This window comes from Panthera pardus, unplaced genomic scaffold, assembly GCF_024362965.1.
Source record: "Panthera pardus isolate Hobbes unplaced genomic scaffold, ASM2436296v1 HiC_scaffold_24, whole genome shotgun sequence".
In the NCBI taxonomy this organism is placed as follows: domain Eukaryota; kingdom Metazoa; phylum Chordata; class Mammalia; order Carnivora; family Felidae; genus Panthera; species Panthera pardus.
The window spans coordinates 87,552,432-87,577,078 of NW_026526810.1; the positions used below are offsets into that span (position 1 = coordinate 87,552,432).

General features: G+C 35.7%; 1 protein-coding gene across 2 annotated transcripts in view; it reads right to left on the minus strand.

The window, feature by feature from the left end:
* MDGA2 (MAM domain containing glycosylphosphatidylinositol anchor 2) overlaps positions 1–24,647 on the minus strand; it is an 857,656-nt gene that overhangs the window by 395,466 nt on the left and 437,543 nt on the right. For both annotated transcript variants that reach the window (XR_002080692.2, XM_019451903.2), the window contains exon 3: positions 7,113–7,287. Coding sequence is in view for 1 of the 2 variants with exons in the window: in XM_019451903.2 (XP_019307448.1) it covers positions 7,113–7,287 (175 nt within the window). In the remaining variant the exon portion in view is untranslated. The remainder of the gene's footprint in view (positions 1–7,112; positions 7,288–24,647) is intronic.

Consider the following 24,647-nt stretch of genomic DNA (forward strand, 5'->3'; position numbering starts at 1 on the left):
CTTCACAGTTGAACCTTGTAATATATTTCAATTACATTTCATTTCATAAAACTTTTTCTCTGTCGTCTGTTAATAATGCCCATATTTTGTTTGCTCAATTGTGTAGGCACCTATCATCACCATATTATTAAGCTTTCTACGAAAAGTGTAAAATTACTCTCTAAAGCCACGCAACCCACCATTTGCATCTGTTCCATGAAAACGTCCTTCATGGAGCCTCTTTCTTCCAGCTTCAGTTTGTCTTGGTTTCCCTTGAGACCCAATGCACAACTATCATTTACCATCCTGGGAAGATTCCGCTCTATATTCTCCTATATACAAGACTCTTGTATATAGGATAATAATTAATAATATATAGAATAATAATTCCCACCCAGGTGAATGCAGCACACGAAGTTTCCTTAGCTCATAGCTAAGGAATTGTGAGCTTAGAAAACTTCCAAACTTAAAGGGTCCTCTAGCAAATCTGCTTAATCTTTGCTCCTGAGGAAGACAGGAGCAATTCCTGGGCAATAATAATAATAATAATAATAATAATAATAATAACAACAATAATATTATTATTTCTCTTCTTATTTCTTGATTTAATTTCTGGTTTTGGTGCTACATACATAAAAGTAGTGTCCTGAGAAAGGGAACAAGGCAGAAAAAAATTGGAAATTTTATACGTCTAAAAATGTCTTCTTCTAAAAAGGACCTTCTTTGACACATGAAAAAAAGCAATGGCTGTGTGGGAAATTCTAGTTTGGAAATAATTTTCCTTCCAAATTTCAAAAGCTTTACTCAGTTGTTTTCTGGCTTCTTGAGTCTATTAAGACATGTGCCATATTAAATCCTAATTCATTACATGTGACCATTTCGGAAAAAAACACAAAACTCTCTAAAAACTTTTAAGATCTTTATTTTTCTCTTAGTGTTCTGAATTGCATATTGATGTGTTTCTGTGTAGATCTAGTTTACTGCATTGTACTAGACACCTAAGTAATGAAAAATGCATGCCCAAATATGATGGGAAATTTTCCTAACATTTTTAAAAAATAATTTATTCACCTGTATTTTCTGTTTGGAATTTCCATTCAAATGTTAGATCAGCTGGACTAATTCTGTCATGTTCTTATCTTATTTTTCCTGTTCCATCCCTTTGATTATTAAATTTTGTTTTACTGTCCTTAAGATTTCAAACTTATCTTTTATAACTTATGTAATTTTTTGAATTAAAAAAATTAATGTTTATTTATTATTGAGAGAGAGAGAGAGACAGAGACAGAGCAAGGGCAGAGAGAGAGGGAAACAGAATCCGAGCTGTCAGCCCATAGCCTGACGCGGGACACAAACTCACCAACCACGTGATCACAACCCGAGCCAAAGTTGGACACTTAATTGACTGAGCCACCCAGGCACCCCTATGTTATCATTTTTAATATTCCAAGAATTCTTTGATATTCTCTGAAAATTCCTCGTTTTTATTTTTCCTGTTCTTGTTACATACGTGCAATATTTCTTTTTTTTTTTTTTTTGAGAATACTAATTAAAATAATCAATAATTTTGTTTTATTTTGTATTTGGTCCCTGAATTCTCCTTGCTTCCTGAATTCTTTTTCCTATTTCTTTTTCTTGGTTTATTTCTTTTTTTGTTAAAAGACTATCTCAAGTTTTGGGGTATAGGGTATAATCCCATTTAAGAATCAGTTATGAAAGGGCTTATTGGTAGTTCTGTGATCAATAGTAGCTTCATTGTAAGTGTATTAGCTAGACTGTTGTCATCAAGTCCCTTACTTGTCAGGACCTGTAGCCTTTCCTCCAGAGTTAATCAGATTTCCTACACAGGAATTCTTCAATATTCTTCCAGGAAGGCATTTTCAGAACTAAATATGAGAACGGATTGTGTCGAATATGTAAACTTTGACCTAATAACCCTGATTTAAGTGCAGTACGTTACCTCCTGTTTTTGATGATTCCAGGTTTCTTAGTTCAAAGTCTCTCAGTTTCAACACCTCACATAACAAACAAACTAACTAACTAAATAAATAAATAAATACTAGTCTTCTGTAGGAGTTGACTGGGAAGCTGGTGGAAAGGAGGCATAGAATTGTGTGAAACGTGGAAGGAGATCAGGGTGTGTAACTCTTCTGGTATAGACTTTCAGCCAATTCTGCTTTTACACTAAATTACATTCACACTCAGGAGCTAAGTGGTGTCTCCAATTGCTGAGCTTTTGAAGGATTCGACTGCATGAGTATGCCAGTTCTGTCCTTTAAACTGATGGCTCTGATTTAAGCTTTCTTTAGTATGCTAAATAAGCAGTGGCCATTTCCTGATCTGATTCTGTTCCTTCAAAATTGTTTTTCCTTCATCTCCTCTCCCATTCTCTCTATCCTGTATGTATTTGTTGTTGTTTTATTCCCTTACTATTGCTTTAGCATGGTTCTAGAGAGAAGACATAAAGAATGCATATGATTAAGGCAGCAACTTTAAGTAGAACTAATTCTACATGTGTCTTTCAAGCATATAACTATTAGTTATCAAACTCTCAGAAGATATATCCCAGCAAAAGAAGGATTGCATTGATTAGCTTTTAATCAGAAATATTAAATAAATGACTAGGGCAGATTTTAGAAAAAAACAATTAAATCATTACATGGCTATGAAATCTCCCTAGTTATAAAATATACTTTTATTAAGAAATTATAGCTCACAGAACGCTTGGATACTTTTATAATTCTTAGGAAAACAAGTGATACGTCATATAAGTTAAGGAATATAGTTATATTTTGTCAAAATAGTAACACAGAGAAAACAGTATTCTTGGTTGAAATAGTAAAAAGTAAATAAATAGATAAAAGAACATTTGGTAGTTGCTTTATAAAACCTATACAGTCCAATTTTTCTACTACAAGAAACTTCAGAAAATTTTGTGGGACCAAATTGCTAATTCAGATTAATAAATCTGCCCAAATTGATCAGAACATTAATACAGAGTCACAAATATTTAAAAATATCTATCTAATAAAAACCATATATATCAATCAGCATTGTAGCAGGTTCCTTTTCTAAAACTAAATTTCCTCATCAAAATAATGATGAGCTATAACGAAATTTTATTTTAGGTTGGTATTAGCTTTAAACGCTAGAAATTTATTATTAGAATACAGGGCTTAATGAGAGATGTACATTTTCACTGTTAGGAAAACTCTCCATAAAAATGGTGGCCTTAAAATTAATACTTTGTTGGGCACATTTTAGAGATCATCTATTACAGGGGATTCAAGGCTAAATTATAATAGTATTTATTAGAATTTTTGTTAAATTCAAGCCATTATGGCCTCAGTTTGTTACTGCAAATATAGTCCTTATCTGCAGATGTTTCTATATTTTGTATTGTAGGCCCATCCTGTGTTCCAAGTTCTGTCGATACTGATGACAGTTCCACTCAGAGAACCAGTTGTGAAAAGATATAGAAATCTACAGTTTAGGTGATGGTCTAAAACCATGGATCCAAACAGAAAAATCAGTGCTGTTATTTTAGCATTTCTTAAAATAGAGCAAAAGTATCTGAAATAAAGTTGCTTTCTCATTTATGGTTTATCAAAATGAGTATCTATTCAATCAAATAGTCCAACATCAAATCAAAATCCAAGCACAGATGAATCTTAAGACTATAATCCAATTTTTTAACAAGGTTGCCCAATTTAAATGCATGCAGAATTTCTATGCTAGTCATATTCTTATTAACAATGACAGAACAGGTTTTAAATTATAAAGATTCATGCAGAGAACACATACTTAAGCCTAAAAACTAGTCTTCAGTCAAGGTTATATTTGGAACACATGGATTCCTCAAGTAGGCTTAGCTGTCTCTACTGTAAAGTATTCTCATGAGTTAAAACGCTTAACAATTTACTATCTGGAGGAATTTATTTATCCAGACCTTTAAGAATAGGTATAATCACTTAAAACACATGTCTAGATTCCACAAACAAAGATCTTTCCTGAAGGTAAGGCATTATCTGGAAAATTTATATTTCAGCAATGTCACATTTATTCATATGGTCCACAATTTAATACACGTTATTTTCTCCAATAAAATAATTTTAGGCAGCTTTCTAATAAATCTTGGGCACAAAGAAAAGTACTGGAAGTACTTCACTCTGATATGTATCACAGTGACATCTCCCTTCAGTGACAGAGTAAGATGTTTGTCAGGTCCTGGTTGTACGGGAAAAATCCCAAAGGAAGGCAAAGAAAAAGGAAACAAGCCAGTGCTTTCATTCCTGGCTGTCTTGAAGGTGACCCAAGTCTTAAAAGACCAACGGGGCTTTGGAGTGCTGCAAGGAACAGTGCTATCATTTCTACCAAAATGTGCAACTGAGTCTGGACAGCAAGAGATGTGAACATATGGAAAAGGGTGGGTATAATGCAGAATAGTACTGAGATGGCTTTGTAGTAAAAGGAGGAGAAAAAGAATATTTAAGTCCTAACAATGTCAGTTCCCCCTTTATCTTTGATTTTTTTTTTTATTTAAAAAAATTTTTTTTAACGTTTATTTACTTTTGAGACAGAGAGAGACAGAGCATGAACGGCGGAGGGTCAGAGAGAGAGGGAGACATAGAATCTGAAGCAGGCTCCAGGCTCTGAGCTGTCAGCACAGAGCCCAACGCGGGGCTCGAACCCACAGACCCCGAGATCACGACCTGAGCCGAAGTCAGACGCTCAACCAACTGAGCCACCCAGGTGCCCCTATCTTTGATTTTTAACCCAGCAATGTAATTGTTTAAATTATTACTAAACCTATTGTGGTGGCAATGAAAGTCACAATCTCATATTCAAAACCTTTGGGGAATGTTTTTCAGAATATTTCAGCTTTTCAGAAGATAATACAGTACATATACCATGTATTACATAATACATCCAGCAGGCTCTGTGGCAATACTGTGTAATCAAATATATAATTTCCTGAGTAAAACATATGATTATTCATACAAAGTAGGGTAAATAAAGAGCATAAAGTCTTTTCTGTTTTTCTAGTTGAGTAATTTTAGAGCAGTGGTTGCCATCAAACAAGTTCACATCAGGTTTCACTGAAAAAAATTACCAATAATGCCCAACAAAGCAAAACAAAATACGCTCATTTAATTTACAGAACTTTTTAGATTTTAGAATCGTGTTTAAGGTATTGAAGTTGTGTGTTTTAAAATGTCACGACCAAAATTATAAGAACAAAAAAGCACAGGAATGTACTACAGAATGTTAAATAATAGAAGTACGTAATTATGTAATTAGGTAAACTAGATTAAATTTAGTTTAATTACAAAATATATGAACATCCATGCTGTTTTCCAGAGTGGCTGTTCATATGTAATTTCTAATGAAATCTTGCCATTTGCAATGACACGGATAGAGATAAGAGAGTATTATGCTCAGTCAAATAGGTCAAAGTAAGACAAATACCATATGATTTCACTCATATGTGGAATTTAAGAAACAAAAGAAACAAGCAAAAGAGAGAAGGAGTGAGAGAGAGAGAGAGAGAGAGAGAGAGAGAGAGAGAAATAAAGAGAGGCAAACCAAGAAACAGACTCTTAACTTTAGAGAACAAAGTGGTGGTTACCAGAAGGGAGGTGGGGGGGGGGGATGGGTAAAACAGGTGCTGGGAATTTGGGAGGGCACTTGTGACAAGCAACAGGTGATGTACATTAAGTGTTGAATCACTAAACTGTACACCTGAAACTAGTATTGACTGTATGTTACACTAACTGTAATTTAAATAAAAACTTTAAAAGATTGTATGTGAACAAAACTAGTAAAAATAGTGTTTTGTTTTGTTTTTAAGGAAACTAAATGGAAATATGTGATTAGGAGAAGGGCCAGAGGCTATACTGTGGTTAGGTGGTAAATGAGTAAGGCCAACCTGTGTGCCCTAGATGCACATGGATGCACACAGGGTGCAGATGCCTAAATTATGCCAGGGGATGCCTAAGGGGCTAGAGATGCTAGACAGAATGGGACAGGACTTCTCTCTCCTCTTTTCCAGGAAGGGAACAAGCACCCAAGAGTGGAAGATGAATCACAAATGCAGCCCTGTTACGCACCTCCCAGTCACCTGAATAACTAAATAAGATTCAGCAAATGGTGCAATAAAGAAATCATGTATAACTCCAGTCACCTTCCTAACAATGTATCTCTTGTTACACATCGTAAGGGACACAGTGAAAGGCAGAGAAACAGGAACTCCTCACTTGTTACTATGTCTGAATTACTTGGAGGAGAAAAAACCCTTTTTATTCTAATTAGTAGAGAGTTAAAAAAACGCAAGTTCTCATAAAAAGACAACGGAATGATGGATCAACCTGTGCAAAAGGATGAAATGAAAGTAGGCCCTTGATTTGTTTTGGTGGAGAAGATAAGGAGACCAAGAACATTTTAAGTATATTTGCTAAAAGCAATATGTGAAAAAATGAGCCTAAGAACAATTTGCTAACAGCAAAAAGTGGAAAAACGAGACTAACAACCAAAATAAATCAACAAACACTTTACTGATGGCACAGCATTGCCCAAGGTACTGGTTACTTTCCACAGAGGTGGACTGAAAGCAGACTCTACCTAGAGATTTTGGTCATTCACAAGCCAATCCAAATACCACTTACATGATGTGCCTTTCCAAACACAAGAACAGCTGACTTCACACAGAGGGAAAGTTAACAAAACAAGTTACAGTATGTATCGCATAATATTTTCTTTATGTAATTACAAATGTATTTATATACATACACATAAAGATAGGAGGTATATACACTCAAACTCTAACAATCATGGGTGGGATGATCAATAACATTTATTGTCTTCTTGTTATTCTGGTTCTTAAATGATTAACATGTATTACTTTATCACAAAAAATTATGAAAGTTTCTAAAACAGATTCTTTCTTCAGGAAATATATTAAATGAGCTATAATTATCTTATACACTCTTATCCTCAACTAAACAGAAGGCTATTTGGGGGGGAACAAACCATAATTTTTCCGAAAGACATAAAGATGAAAAGAAAATATATCTCAAGTTGTCAGACAAAAACCCATATAGACTTAATCATAGTTTTCTGGGTAAGTTACTTACAGTACACATCCACTCTGATTGACTTTATCGCCGGGGACCCCAAGCCATTCTCTGCTTTACAGTAATACCGGCCTCCTTGGTGCCGCTGAATATTTGTAATCCTCAAAGTCTCATTGAAGACACTTGAGTCTTGGAATCTGTCAGAGGCACTTCCTGCTGTTTTGGTCCACCTGATCTGAGCAAGCATCAACAAAGATTGTTACTTTAGGTTGGTTTTCTCAAAGAAAAATCAAATAGCCATTACTCATTTGAAGTTTGCTTTCAGAGATGCTATATGCCATTCCTGGCAAATTGCTGGGAAAAAATTTTAAGTTTATGTGCACAACTGAATTATAAAAATTTGATAGCAATTCCATTATTGTATAGTAAATGTAGTGTATACAATTCTTATTCAATTGCATAGAATTCATGCATAGCTTAATCAGTGTGTAAGGCAATATAAATATAACATAAAAGGAGTTAAACATAGGTAATATGTTGGAGATATGGATTAGTTTCTCTCTTTGTTGAGAATTTAAACTTCCATATTTTTCAAACGCTCTAAGGTACTTTTTATTTATTTAATACAGGAAGGCTCTCAATTTCTTTTCGGACAGGCTTCATTATTTTACTTTAAATTTCCTCTTTGATTTGGATAATTTAAGCATGTGACTCTCATGGCTTATTGAGACTGTGTGTGTGTGTGCGTGTGTGTGTGTGTGTGTGTATGTATGTATATACACACATATATATGTATATATATGTATGTATATGTATATACATATATGTATATGTATATATACATGTATATACATATATACATGTATATACATATATACATGTATATACATATATACATGTATATATGTATATGTATATACATATATACGTATATATATATGTATATACATATACATATGTATATACATATATATATATATATATATATATATATATATATATATATACATACACATACACACACACACACACACACATACTGGTTGTTAAAAGTTCTGGGGTTTTTTTCTAATGGCTTTGCTTTAATAAGTCCATAAATTACATATCTGTTTTGATAAAAAGAATTTATTTTATACCAATAATTATTTTCAAAAAATGTGCAAACTTTTTCAAAGACAGCATTTTTACTAAAGTGCCAAAACACTTTGAATATATAAAACACTCCATTATAAACAAAAGCATTCTTTTAAACACAGCTGTGTATAACAGACTTAGTTTTGGCTAGCAATAAAGACTGGCATTCAACTCAAATTTTGTGTATTTTAGTTTATAAAACCTGAAAAAAAGCCACATGATGGTAATGTAAAGTGATAAAAAATAGGAAATAAAAACAACTTGGTTTTATTTCTCTCCTTGCCCCTGCTGTATACAATATTTTTGTTCATTTGTTTTTACTTTTAGGTTGAGAAGTGGTTGACAGAAATCCTTGGTTAAACATAGAAGAAGAAATGAAAATGTAACTAAAGACTGTCTTCAAAATTGAAATCCTATAATACTCCCATTAGCTATACTATGTTTATATATTAATTAAAATTTATAATCTAATGATGTTAAAAGTATTTTTAAAAAGTTTTCCACATCATTAAAGTATCAATATGAATATAATCATGTTTGTCCTTAATAGTGAATGAAATGAAAATGTTACTTAGAGATTTATAAAAACTGAGTCATTCACAAACATAAGTATCAAGTTCTTATTCAACATGTTCTGTGTGTATGGAATATAGACAAAAGTCAATGGCAAGACTCCTGACTTTAAGCAATTTATAAGCTGATTACTAATATGCTCGTAAAAAGACAAGATGTAACAAGGACACTGGTTTGACAAGTAGTATTTCCAAGGAAATATCTAGGGTTATGTTTTCATTCAAATTTCAGAGTCTACAAGTAAACAAAAAAAGAAGATTAAATAAACAAATTACATAGTTTTGTTCTTGCATAAACAGATGCCAATTCTAAGATAATCGATATCTCTAAGATGTAATCTAAGATAAATAAAACATTCCAATTAAGAGGCGTCTGGGTGGCTCAGTCAGTTGTGTCCAACTTCAGCTCAGGTCATGATCTCATGGGTTGTGAGTTGCAGCCCCACCTCTGGGCTCTGTGCTGACAACTCAGAGCCTGGAGCCTGCTTTGGATTGTGTATCTCCTTCTCTCTCTGCCCCTCCCCCATTGCAGTCTGCCTTTTTCTGTCTCTCAAAAATAAATAAATGTAAAAAAAAAATTTTAATTCCAATTAAGATGCCAAATTTATTTGGCTATCATAATACTAAAATTGATTTTGAATAATATATATTTCATATTATAAAAAGTTCAGTATAAATCAATTTTGGAAATGGCCTAGCACTTTCAGAAATTAAAAATGTTATTAAGAGGGGAGCCTGGGTAGCTCAGTCGGTTAAGCGTCCGACTTCAGCTCAGGACACGATCTCGTGGTCCGTGAGTTCGAGCCCCGCGTCGGGCTCTGGGCTGATGTCTCAGAGCCTGGAGCATGCTTCCGATTCTGTGTCTCCCTCTCTCTCTGCCCCTCCCCCGTTCATTCTCTGTCTCTCTCTGTCCCAAAAATAAATAAAAACGTTAAAAAAAAATTTAAGATACAATGATTAAGTTGCATTGTACTGTTATAATACTAGAAATCATTCAGCAATAGGGGAGACAGAAAGTACGCAAGAGTGTGTGTGAGTGTGTGTGTGCCTGTGTGTGCCTCTGTGTGTGTGTGTGCGTGTGTGTGTGACAGAATCAGACAGAAAAGAGAGAAAAACAGGGAGAGAAAAAACTATGAGGAATACCAGCAGTTATAACCTTGTTTGTCTTAAAATGACCTTATTTTCTTAAAAGCTGTTGAAGACCTTAAATAACTTTTGTTCATTTAGATTGATTCTATCCATTCATAATTACTGTATTACAAATTAAAACTGAGGTAATATTAAACTATGTATTATTAACTCATTTCAAATTATATTAATAAATTGATGACATATTAACACAAGGAATATTTTTAGTCAGAAGACTATATTTTCCACAACCAAAAATAATTGAGTAAAAAGAATGGAACCGTTTTATATTTTATTTTATTTTATTTTATTTTAATCTTATTTATTTACTTATGAGAGAGAATGAGAGAGCATGTGAGCTGGGGAGAAGGGCAGAGGGAGAGAAAGAGAGAAAGAGAGAAAGAGAGAGAGAGAGAGAGAGAGAGAGAGAGAGAGAGAATCCTAAGCAGGCTCTATGCTCAGCATAGAGTCCAACAGGGCAGGATCCCACTACCTTGGGATCAAGACCTGAGCTGATATTAACAGCCAGAGGCTCAACCGACTGAGCCACCCAGGAGCCACAAGAATGGAACTGTTTCATAGTTCTGCAAATCTCTTTAATATCCAGTTTAGTGAAAAAGAGCCAACTAGATAATCATATTAGCTTCTACATGAAATCTGTTGCTACAAAATGTTTTGTTTCAAATATATGAAGAAAATCTGGCCTCACACCAATATTTATTTGGAAAGGGAGGAGTACTTCAGTAGCCTTTTCAGATCACTGAGGATAGTCTCCTTTGATACTACACTAAAACTCTACAATGGTAGTTTCCTAATGTTTTCAGAGAGAATTCTAAAACCATTCCAGTGAACTTTTCTATTCTGTTACATTAAAATCCATTGGTTTATCTTGCACTTTGAATGGATCTCTCACTCATACATGATTGTGTAATATGGCACATCAGTCATTTGAAAATATGAATTCACTGACTTATGCAGATCTTCTAAATATTCATGCTTTTCATCACACAATACCAAAAAAAAGAGCATATTTAATAATTTCACTGCCAATCTCTTCAGAAGAGTCTTTAAGTGTTGGGAAGCCATCATGGTTAATGTGAGAAGATTTTCCAAAATTCTCATTTTCCTCTTAAAATTTAATTTTATAATTAGTAACAAATATGGCAAAGGTATTTTCTTTAGAATGGGAGGTTCAACTTCCCTGATTTTTTAAGAAAATGTTTGCCAAATACCCAAGTCTGAATTACCAGAGTTTGTATTAACAGTCATGCTTTTTATATTCCATGAAAAAAGTGGCAAGTTCAGTACAAGACTCAATCACGCAAGTCCTTTACTTTGAGAAAAACTCTGTATTATAGGAAGCAGCAGAAATGCTTTATGGGATTTCTTTATTTTGTCAACAGAATATTAAAAATACAGTACTCAACTTTGACGATCTTAAAATTTGATCATTTTTACTGATTTACTGACGATACTCTTAGTGACATTGCTTTTTTTGTTTGTTTCTCACTGTTGGGTACATGTTAGTGAAGCAAGTAGAGAAGAATACAGACTGATAGTACAATTTAATGTCACAGCTTTGTTTTGTGCTAAGATGCTGCCTGTTTTATCCACCATTGCTTTGCACCATCACTGCAAGTGCAACAGTAAAAAAAATACTATTTTCTACATAAGCTTCCAGTAAAGATCGCAGGGTCCCCCTAGAGATCTAGCAACCACACTTCAAGAAACACTGATTTTTAAGGATAGAGAAACAGCCATAACTATATCTATGTCTACATCCAGCCATTTATTATTTAATCAATAGTGTTAGGGCAACTGACTATATATCCATAATAATAATAATAATAATAATAATAATAATAATTAATAATAGCTGACTCTCCAACACACCCTTCACACTGAAATAAATTCTAGATGCAACAGTCACAAATGCTGATAATATCTTTGTATTGTTGGGGTTTCATAGTTGAGACTGAAAGGACAAATTGGTAGAAGCTTTCTTTTGGAAAGGAAACTTTGTAAATTATGTCAAAAAATTGAAACATATTCACACTTTGACTTAGCAATTATCTGGTTAAAATTTACCTTCCTAACATTTGCATGAATAAGAATGCAGAAAAATGTATATATAGTAATAGAACACTGGGAACAACTGAATATCAAATGATAGGGAAGTGGTTATAAACTAACTGATTCTAAAATTAAACTGAATGTGGGCATTAAAGGATTAAGATATAAAATGTTTTATTAAATAAAAAAGGAACAAAAGAATATTCTCATATAAAGCGAGCACATGTGTATGTATGCATGTGCATATATACTAATATGTTTGTTAGAAATACACACAGAAATACACAAAATTTAACACTGATTAACTCAATGAGTGGGACTAGAAAAAAGAAGAGAATAGTTAAAATGTTTCCTTTTTTAAGATTTTAATTTAGAATTCTTATTTACAAAATTTATTTTACCATAAACAAATACTGTTTATTATAAATAAGTTTTAAAAAAATAATACAATTCTATAGTGAAATATAGAAAATAGAGAAACTAAAAGAGAATAGAGAAAAATGAAAATAATCAATTAGGAAAAAACTTTTCTTCTTCTCTATTTCAAAAAAAAATACTAAATGGAAATATTACTGAGCCACAAAAAGACATTCTAATGATGAGAGAAGAAACCTCCAGATACACTAACATTAAGATTGTGACTTCAAAGTCTCCAGAGAAAATTGTGTAGAGTTCCAGCAGAAGGAACGAACTGTTATAATTTGCAGAGCCTTCTCATGCCCCAATGTTCTCCTTCTGTAGTAACTGAGCCCCAAATATTCAGCAGGCACATGGCTGCCCAAGACAAAAATGATATTTCCTAGCTATCTATTCATCCACATTCTTACCAGTGTGCTTAGAGCAAAAGTGTCCTCAGAGGGAAGCAGCAATCTACATTTTGCTCATTTCTGCACATTTCTGCTGACCCCTATCTTGGACCATGAGCTGATTTGGAACAAGGTCCAGCACAGAGAAGCAATAAAACAGAAGAATCTGAATTTCTGACATCATGGAGTTGTACCTACCTGTCCTGAACTCTTTATAACACTGGGCTTCTACATGGGAGAGAAATAAAATTCTATCTTGTTTCCATCATACTTACGGGGGGATTTTCTGTGACTAACAGCCAAATTTTACTTTAACTGATAAGTCTGGGGTGGTACAGAAGGTCAGCTTGACGTCAGGAAACCCATCTCCCAACACTGACTGCTTGAAAACAGTGTAAATAGCACCAGAATTTACTGAAAAAGGTAGGGGCAGGGTCTCTATCTCCATATTAAACAATCAAGATCTCTTTCATGTAGTGTGAAAAGAAAATATTCAGTGATATGAAAACATACAGTGATCTCAGGGTTCTAATACCCACCTGACAAAAATATTTTAGACAGTAATCACCCAACAAAATAACTGGATCTGAGGGTTGGTTTTAGAGAAGACAGAGAAAAGCATACATTGGTGAGCAGTTAATATGTGTCCGTTCTTTAATGGGTAAGTAAAGTTTTCCTGGGTAACATACAACTTAAGTACTAAGTAAAGTTTCTTAAAACCTAAAAGTCATAGAATAAAGGGATCTGTAATATCTTAGCAAAATCTTGGAGTTTGGGGTGAGCGAGCGCAGGACACAAAGGGGAAATAAAACTTAATGATTCATGGGAATGGAAGGAAAAGGGAAGAGGGGCGCCTGGGTGGCTCAGTCGGTTAAGCGTCCGACTTCAGCTCAGGTCATGACCTCACAGTCTGTGAGTTCGAGCCCCGCGTCGGGCTCCGCGCTGACGGCTCGGAGCCTGGAGCCTGCTTCCGATTCTGTGTCTCCCGCTCTCTCCACCCCTCCCCTGCTCACACGCTGTCTCTCTCTCTCAAAAATAAATAAACATTAAAAAAAAAAATTAAAAAAAAAAAAAAAAAAAAAGGAAAAGGGAAGAGAAAAATTATACTAAAGCCTTAAACTTTAGGAGAGTTGGAAGAAATCTCTTTATGGAAGAAACTGTAGGTATTCTGTTTATAAATAATAATAAAATCATAAATGTCTGATTAAAATAATAGAAAAATGCACAACTCCATTAATGGCAGGGAAAATGAGAAAAAGGAGAGAGTGGAAAGAAAAGAAATTGGATAAATAGAAATTTGATAAAATGGGCAAGAAGAGACCAAAAGGGAAAGAGAAATATATAATTCTAAATAAATAAAAACCATAGAGTAAGATAGAAACAACCTGCATCAGTCATAAAGTAAATATGAACAGACTGAATTTTCCCATTAAAAAGTTTGTTAGACTGGAATTAAAGGTAACAAGTTTTTATGCTATTATATATGTACGTATATATACATATACAATATACAATACATATATATAACTATATAATATATAATATGTAATATATATTATATATACACATACATGTACATATATAATATATATATTGTCCACATACAATATATGTAACATATATATAGAATGTGTGTATATATATGTATACATACATATAAACACTAATGGGAAAAGAAAGTCATTACTTTACATAACAAAAGTCATAACTGATAGCAAAAATATATTGTCATTAATTGGTATGCAGTAAAGTACAGGGCAGTTAAAGACATAATGTAAACAAAATTAGAAATGAAAAAATTTGAAAAAAATGCAGTTGCAGTAGGAAATTCCAATCCATCTCTTTGAGAACTAGGAAGTTCTAGATAGTTCAGTTTTTTTCTATTAACTTAAAAAATAACCAAGACGAGGAGGAGCTGAAAAATAAAATCAACACATATGACGAATAAAATATTTTTAAAAATCTTTCATACATAGAATAAACATTTTCTTATGTTCATTGAACATTTATAAAAATTGATCATGTAGTTGGAATTAGAAAAATATCTTAATTAAAAAAGCAGATATAGTACAGGCAATGTTATCTAGACTTAATTAAATAGTTGTAAATAAGTTATCAAAAGATGACTACTACTACATTGTCAAAGAGAAAATTAAAAGGAAAATTGCTAGTGATCTAGAAGTCAATGAATAGAAATCATCTCACACCAAAATCTGTTAATTCAGTGAAAGGGATGCACAGAGGAAAATATAAAGTGTAAGTACCTTCTATATTAAGGGATGAATGAATGAATGGAAGCATGAATGAATAATAAATAAATAAAACAGGTACTCATCTAATTTATTTTAATTTAATATAGGTTACTGAGCTCTACTCTAACATACTATTTAGCCATGCAAGTAGAACCAATTCATCTTCATTTTCAGTTCCTTCTCCCAGAGATTTTTGTGAGCTAGCTTGGCAGAGATGTACAGAATGTCACTGCGGACACAATAAAATAGGAAGTACCTCAGGAAGACTTTCTGGATATTTCAACTCTGCATCGCTAGCAATTAGTTCAGTAGAGAATCTACATAAGTCACTACTATCATGACTACTCATAGTACTACTACTAACACAAATATGTTGAACGGAAATATGGGACTTGAGTTGTACCTTGAGAGGTTGGTGGATAGAATGATAAGGATTAGGTTTGGGTGTAAAATAGACAAATTAACGGTGATTTATATTTGATGAAAGTTAAATTCTATCATGTAAAAGAAATCTGGAAGGAGGCAGGCCACTGCGGACAAAATGGCTCCATCAGGGACTCAGGCTCTTTAGAGGTGCCCTCCACACCGTGTGTCACTTGAACTTAAGTCCAAAATAGTAGCTACAGATCTAGTTTTCACATCCCATTTTTAGCAGAAGGAAAAAGGATAGGACAAAAGTGCCTGCCAGTTGTCTTCCACAAGAAGTGCTAGGTCACTGCCTCATGACACTTGTGTTAACATCATATAATTATATTCCATCCTTAGTTACGAGAAAGGCTGGGCAGTGTATTCTTTACACTGCATAGTACCTTCCTCCCAACCCGCTGCTAAAATCTGATGGTTCAATAACTCTGGAAAATAGGAGAGAGGATATTTGAGACTGGGAATAAAATATATCCAATTTTCAGATCGGCCACATTATTAAATACAATTGCACTTAAATCCTGCTACAATGACATCAAACAATCATTTCCATAAAATAACATGAATAGAAAAAGAAAGATACTAGAAATTAGGAAATACATCTATGGTAACTCTACCTAATCCGAAGAAATGACATGGAGATCCTCTTTGGTTGCAGAACCTAACACTTAGCCTAGGGTTATCCGACTCCCAGTAAAGAATTCTCTACTTTGTTTTTTGATATAATGAAACATCATAGCATTATGTAACCTTAAATAAAATCAATGTGAACTGAGATAACTCAAGAAAATGTTAAAAACCTGAGGCACAGATCGAAGACAGACCTGGATAAATCTAAACTAGTGTAATACATAGATGCTATGAACCCAATAAGGACTTAGACCTTGACAATGCTCAGATTTGTAGGATGCTCCCCTTTAATTAATGTCTAGTGAATGGGAGGATTTGTGACGTGAAGCTACTTTCTATCAGTTGTCAAGGAGTTAGGGCATACATACTCAGATCAACCTGTAGAGACAAACCTGAGCCTTGTCCCTGCCTTGGTTGTACTCTGAAAAAAGTTACCTCATCAATAAAAAAGTAAGCCAGAGAAAAAGTACGATAAAGATCGTCCGATCTGCTATAATTATCAGGTGACTTGCCACCAGAGCTTTGGGAGCTAAATAAAGCTGGCTACAGAGCAGCAGCCTAGAAGAATATAAAGGAACATCTATGATAGGTGAGTATGAGTAGACAGTGTTCATTACAGTTTTGAAAATAAAGGTTATCCTCTTATCTTGCATCAGTATCAGGGAAAATTACAGAGGGAATATGCTCTCTTTGAATTACTAAATACAATAAATAGAATTCTGAGTGGCACAGACTCCAGATCATACAGGTCCAATTTTCAATAAGGCATATTCGCCTACCATAAATTATAGCAAAATGCCACACTTGCTTCTAAATCTAATTTTATAAAAAGAACTACAATTGTCTGACAAAGCAACAAAAATTTAACCCAAAAACTTCTATACGCTATGCATAAAACATCACATTTTTCTAGTATGCTCAAAATATTAGAGATCACTACTACTACCAACATGACTATCATCACCAATAATAATAATAATAACAATAACAATAACAATGTAACAGACACCTTTAAGATTTCTATAAGTTAGAATTACTATGTGATATATGTGCTCAGTGAAATAGGAAAGAATTTCTCAGTGTATGTAGTGCAAATATGCTCAGAGAAACAGTAAGGAAAGGTGAGTTTGAACACCAATGAGGGATCTTCTCACCAGCCAGAGAACAGAATGGTGGGGAGGGGATCATCATGGCCAACTGCACTGGAAATGGAAGAAAAGCATGGGATAAGGACGTGGGTGTTTCTGAACACTAGATATGCCTTCAAGCAAAGAAGACTTATGTTCTAATCTTCTTTTGGGCTGTGGCTTTTCTTTGGACTTAAACTTTCAAGAACATACTCCTATGTGACTAACCTGTGGGAGAAACTACATAAATGTAGTGCTTACCTGTGACAATGCCAGGCTTCCTAAATGTATATGAACACTACAATAGGACCTGTCGGCGTTATTTCAAACCAAAGGAGATAGAAGAGGGGAGCAGATCTTGGTGCAAATAAATACACGCTCATAAATACAAAAGGCTGGGGGTTAATGTAGATTGCTTCATTTAAGGGTTTTATTTTGTAGCATAACCAAGACATTAATCATCACCTCCGAACAACCATTAACAAAAGTTTACTTCTTCAAAAATTTACAAAATGCTTTTCTATTCCATCATCTGATTTTAATACCACAACAGACTTGAAAAAGTAGGAAAATGTTTCCCCCCCATTTCACAGCTCCAGTCCTTCCAGGACCATGTGACTCTTTAACTTTATACACTGGGCTCCTTTTGACCTGAAAGCTCTTTTTTCTATTCTTATTAATCTCAGTAACTCCTTCTGATCACTCAGAAATCATTTTACTAGAAAGCCTAATTTATATATATATGTGTGTGTATATATATACATATAAATATATATATACATACATACACATGTATATATGATTACACACACACACAAATTAGCAACTGGTGTTCTGCTTGATTCTCTCAGAGCCCCTTTATCCTCCCATATATGCCTCCCTAGAAGTCTCTGTTTGTCATGGAAGAAGGTCCTTGGGCTGTGGAGCCACTTTGCTCTTAGAGGCAGTCTTGGAAATGCTTTGGGGTTTACCTTCACCCCAGGGCTCTTAGCAATGAAATAGTAGAGTGGATATGAAAGCCGAGAGCCCCAGCCTCCAGACAGGATAGATTCAGAAGCATAATATGTCCTCCAGACTTTCTTTGCAGGATCAAGCTGAGTCTAATCTCCTAAAATCACACCTAAGCCCTCCTTCTTCCTTTTCCACTCACGCTTTCTTCCCCATTAGCAGTTTCTCATGACAGCATTTCCTTAATAAATTACTTGCAAATGAATGCTCATCTGAAGCTCTATATCCAAAGAACCAGACCTAAGAGCTTGGGACATAGTACTCATTAACAAAACCATTGTTGGTTGAATGAATTCCTAGCACTATAATTCTGCTGACAAGGCAAACTTAAATTAGGCAAAGTCCCACTGCACAAGGCACTCACAATATACTAAGTATCAGTTAACTGAGATGTTGATCTTTTTTTTAATGTTTATTTATTTTTGAGAGAGAGAGAGAGAGAGAGAGCGCATGAGCATGGGAAGGGCAGAGAGGGAGAGAAACAGAATCCAAAGCAGGCTCCAGGCTCTGAGCAGTCAGCACACAGCCCAATGTGGGGTTCAAACTCACAAACAGTGTGATCATGACCTGAGTCGAAGTCAGACACTCAATCGACTGAGCCACCCAGGTACCCCAAGATGTTGATCTTTTAAATTTTTTTAACTTTTTATTTATTTTTGAGACAGAGAGAGACAGAGCATGAACGGGGGAGGGGCAGAGAGAGAGGGAGACACAGAATCGGAAGCAGGCTCCAGGCTCTGAGCCATCAGCCCAGAGCCGGACGCGGGGCTCAAACTCACGGACCGCGAGATTGTGACCTGAGCTGAAGTCAGCGGCTTAACCGACTGAGCCACCCAGGCGCCCCAAGATGTTGATCTTTTAACACATACTTCAAATGTGAGTTGAGTCTACTCATCCACTTTCATTTTGAAATATGCACAAAAGGATTATATTTAAATTTTATAATTTTTAATATGTTTATATTAATTCATCTAAATATTTCTACCCATTACTCTTTATAAGCATAGGACTTTATTTTAAACATGGGTGGCTAGATATCCGAGTGAGGAAGATGGCAGTGAAGAAGGATGCTGGGCTCACGTCATCCTGCTGATGGCTTAGATTCCACCCACACTGGCCTAAATAACCTAGAAAACCACGGGAAGACTAACAGAACAGACTCTCTAGAGAAAAGCATAGACAAGAGGCCCACGGAAGAGGGTAGGAAAGACAGAGAGGCAGTGCGTGCTTCACAGACTGGCAGGAGGGAGCCGGGCAGTGGAGGGGCAGCCCTCCCAGCAAGGTAGAGCCTCCTAAGTCTGGCTTGCAAAAGTGGAGGGGCTGGGCTGCGAGAGCTCTGATAGCCAGCAGTACTTCTGGAATGTTAAAAGTCAACAGCTCTGCTCTCGGAGAGCAGAGCAGGGAGGGCGAGAGGACACCTGAAGGGAGAGTTGTTGAGCCCCAGGAGACAGAGCTCAGCTTGGCAGGGGGTAACAAAGGTGCTGGCAAACACCATTTCCCTCTCCCATCCCCCAGCCAAAATTCCAAGGGAACCAGTTCCCATCACCAAACTTGCTTGCACTGCACAAACGCCCAACACTGTGTTTCTGGGGATCCATCCTTCCGATGGGTGTGCCTCCCTCCCAGTACTGCAGGGCCCCTCCCATGGGGGACCACTGACAGCAAAGCGACCTAAGCTTGCCCCTCCCACCTCTGTGCACCTTGCGGATCCACCTTGGCTAATACGCCCTTGGCAAGATCCCATCAAAGCAGCACCACAAGCTTACCAGTGTGCAAGCAGCCCAGACAGGGGCCACACCACTCCACAGTGAGTCCTGCCCCTGGGAGAGGGGAAGATAAGGTACACACCAGTCTGACTGTGGCCCCAGCGGTGGGCTGGGGGCAGATATCCGGTCTCACTGTGGACCCGCCCACCAACAAAAGTTTCTCTAGACAGCACAAGGGAAGTGCCCTGCAGTTTGGAGCTACCGCAGGGACTAGACAAAATGATGAAACAGAAAAATTCTCCTCAAAAGAAATTCCAGGAAGTGGCGACAGCTAATGAATGGATCAAAACCAATTTAAGCAATATAATGGAAGAAGAATTTAGAAAAATAGTCATAAAATTAATCGGTGAGACTGAAAAAAGCATAGAGGACAGCAGAGAATCTATTGCTACAGAGATCAAGGGACTAAGAAATAATTATGAGGAACTAAAAAATGATATAAATGAGGTGCAAAATAAAATGGAGGTGGCCATAGCATGGATTGAAGAGGCAGAGGAAAGAATAGGTGAATTAGAAGATAAAATTACGGAAAAAGATGAAGCTGAGAAAAAGAGAGATAAAAAAAATCCAGGAGTATGAGGGGAGAATTAGAGAACTAAATGATGCAATAAAACAGAACAATATTCATATCATAGGAATTCCAGAAGAAGAACATAGAGAGAAAGGGGCTGAAGGTGTACTTGAGCAAATCATAGCTGAGAACTTCCCCAATCTGAGGAAGGAAAGAGGCATTGAAATCCAAGAGGCACAGAGAACTCCCTTCAGACGTAACTTGAATCGATCTTCTTCACGACATATCATAGTGAACCCAGCAAAATACAAGGATAAAGAGAGAATTCTCAAATCAGCTAGGGATAAACAGGTTCTAACTTACAAAGGTAGACACATAAAGTAGTAGCAAACCTATCTACTGGAACTTGGCAGGCCAGAAAGGAATGGCAGGAAATCTTCAATGTGATAAACAGAAAAAAATATGCAGCCGAGAATCCTTTATCGAGGAAGTCTGTCATTCAGAATACAAGGAGAGATAAAGGTTTTCCCAAACAAAAACTGAAGGAATTCCTCACCACTAAACCAGCCCTATAAGAGATCCTAAGGGGGATTCTGTGAGTGAAATGTTGTAAGCACCACAAAGTACCAGAGACATCACTACAAGCATGAAACCTACAGACATCATAATGAATCTAAACCCATATCTTTCCATAATAACACTGAATGTAAATGGGCTAAATGCTCCAACCAAAAGACATAGGATACCAGAATGGATTAAAAAAAAAAAAAAATAAGACCGATCTATATGCTGTCTACAAGAGACTCGTTTTATTTTTATTTTTATTTTTTTAATGTTTATTTATTTTTGAGACAGAGAGAGACAGAGCATGAACAGGGGAGGGTCAGAGAAAGAGGGACACACAGAATCCGAAGCAGGCTCCAGGCTCTGAGCTGTCAGCACAGAGCCCAACACGGGGCTCGAACTCACAGACCGTGAGATCATGACCTGAGCCGAGGTCGGCCACTTAACCGACTGAGCCACCCAGGCGCCCCCAAGAGACTCATTTTAGACCTGAGGACACCTTCAGATTGAAAGTGAGGGGATGAAGAACTATCTATCATGCTAGTAGAAGCCAAAGAAAGCTGGAGTAGCCAAACTTATATCAGACAAACTAAACTTTAAATTAAAGGTTATAACAAGAGATGAAGAAGGGCATTGTATACTAATTACAGCATCTATCCACCAGGAAGAGCTAACAATTATCAATGCCTATGTGCCAAATATGGGAGCCCCCAAATATATAAAATAATCACAAACATAAGCAACCTATTGATAAGAATGTGGTCATTGCAGGGGACTTTAATACCCCACTTGCAGCAATGAATATATCACCTAGGTACAGGATCAATAAAGAAACAAGGGCCCTGAATTATACATTGGATCAGATGGACTTGACAGATATATTTAGAACTCTGCATCCCAAAGCAACAGAATATACTTTCTCCTTGAATGCACATGGAACATTCCCCAAGACAGATCACATACTGGGTCACAAAACAGACCTTAATAACTATAAAAGAATTGAGATCATACCATGCACACTTTCAGACCACAATGCTACGAAAATTGAAATCATCCACAAGAAAAAGTCTGGAAAACCTTCAAAAGCATGGAGGTTAAAGAACACCCTACTGAAGAATGAATGGGTCCACCAGGCAATTAGAGAAGAAATTTAAAAATATATGGAAACAAATGAAAATGAAAATACAACAATCCAAATGCTTTGGGATGCAGCGAAGGCAGCCCTGAGATGAAAATACATTGCAATCCAGGATTATCTCAAGAAAAAGAAAAGTCCCAAATACAAAATCTAACAGCACACCCAAAGGAACTAGAAGCAGAACAGCAAAGACACCCCAAACCTAACAGAAGAAGAGAAATAATAAAAACCAGAGCTGATATAAATATAGAACCTAAAAAAACAGTAGAGAAGATCAATGAAACCAAGAGTTGGATTTTGGAAAAAATAATCAAAATTGATAAACCCCTAGCCAGGCTTCTCAAAAAGAAAAGGGAGATGGCCCAAATAGATAAAATCATGAATGAAAATGGAATTATTACAACCAATCCCTCAGAATACAAGCAATTATCAGGGAACACTATGAAAAATTATATCCCAACAAACTGGACAACTTGGAAGAAATGGACAAAATCCAAGGCACCCACACACTTCCAAAACTCAAACAGGTATAAATAGAAAATTTGAACACACCCATAACCAGTGAAGAAATTTATTCAGTTATCAAAAATATTCCAACAAATAAGAGTCCAGGACCAGATGGCTTCACTGGGGAATTCTACCAGACATATAAAGCAGAGATAATACCTATCCTTCTCAAGCTGTTCCAAAAAATAGAAAGGGAAGGAAAACTTCCAGACTCATTCTATGAAGCCAGCATTCCTTTGATTCCCAAACCAGACAGAGACCCAGCAAAAAAAGAGAAATACAGGCCAATATCCCTGATGAATATGGATGCAAAAATTCTCAATAAGATACTAGCAAATTGAATTCAACAGCATATAAAAAGAATTATTCACCATGATCAAGTGGGATTCATTCCTGGGCTGCAGGGCTGGTTCAACATTCGCAAATCAATCAATGTGATACATCACATTAATAAAAGGAAAGATAAGAACCATATGATCCTGTCAATTGCTGCAGAAAAAGCATTTGGCAAAATTCAGCACCCGTTCTTAATAAAAACACTTGAGAAAGTCAGAATAGAAGGAACATACTTAAACATCATAAAAGCCATTTATGAAAATCCCACAGCTTATATCATCCTCAATGGGGAAAAACTGACAGCTTTCCCCCTGAGATCAGGAACATTACAGGGATGTCCATTCTCATCGTTGTGGTGTAACATAGTGTTGGAAGTTCTAGCATCAGCAATCAGACAACAAAAGGAAATCAAAGGCATCAAAATTGGCAAAGATGAAGTCAAGTTTCACTTTTTAAAGATGACATGGTATTATACATGGAAAACCCAATAGACTCCACCAAAGTCTGCTAAACTGATACATGAATTCAGCAAAGTCACAGGATACAAAATCAATGTACAGAAAATCAGTTGCATTCTTATATACTAATAATGAAGCAACAGAAAGACAAATAAAGAAAATGATCCCATTCACAATTGCACCAAGAAGCATAAAATACCTAGGAATAAACCTAACCAAAGATGTAAAAGATCTGTATGCTGAAAACTACAGAAAGCTTATGAAGAAAATTGAAGAAGATACAAAGAAATGGAAAAACATTCCATGCTCAATGACTGGATGAATAAATATTGCTAAAATGTCAGTGCTACCCAAAGCAATCTACACATTCAATGCAATCTCAGTCAAATTGTATCCTCATTCTTCTCAAAGCTAGAACAAGCAATCCTAAAATTTGTATAGAACCACAAAAGTCCCTGAATAGCCAAAGTAATTTTGAAGACTAAAGTGGGAGGCATCAGAATCCCAGACTTTAGTCTCTACTACAAAGCTGTAATCATCAAGACAGCATGGTATTGGCACAAAACCAGACACATAGACCAATGGAATAGTATAGAAACCCCAGAATTAGACCCACAAAAGTATGGCCAACTAATCTTTGACAAAGCAGGAAAGAATATCCAATGGATAAAAGACAGTCTCTTTAACAAATGGTGCTGGGAGAACTGGACAGCAACAGGCAGAAGGAGAATGAAACTAGACCACTTTATTACACCATTCACAAAAATAAACTCAAAATGGATGAAGGATCTGAACGTGAGACAGGACACTATCAAAACCCTAGAGGAGAAGGCAGGAAAAAAACCTCTCTGACCTCAGCCACAGAAATCTCTTACTTGACACATCTCCAACGGCAAGGGAAATAAAAGAAAAAATGAACTATTGGGACCTCATGAAGATAAAAAGCTTCTGCACTGCAAAGGAAACAATCAACAAAACTAAAAGGCAACCATGGAATGAGAAAGGATATTTGCAAATGACATATCAAACAAAGGGCTAGTATCCAAAATCTACAAAGAACTCACCAAACTCCACACCCGATATACAAATAATCCAGTGAAGAAATGCGCAGAAGACATGAATAGACACTTCTCTAAAGAAGACATCCGGATGGCCAACAGGC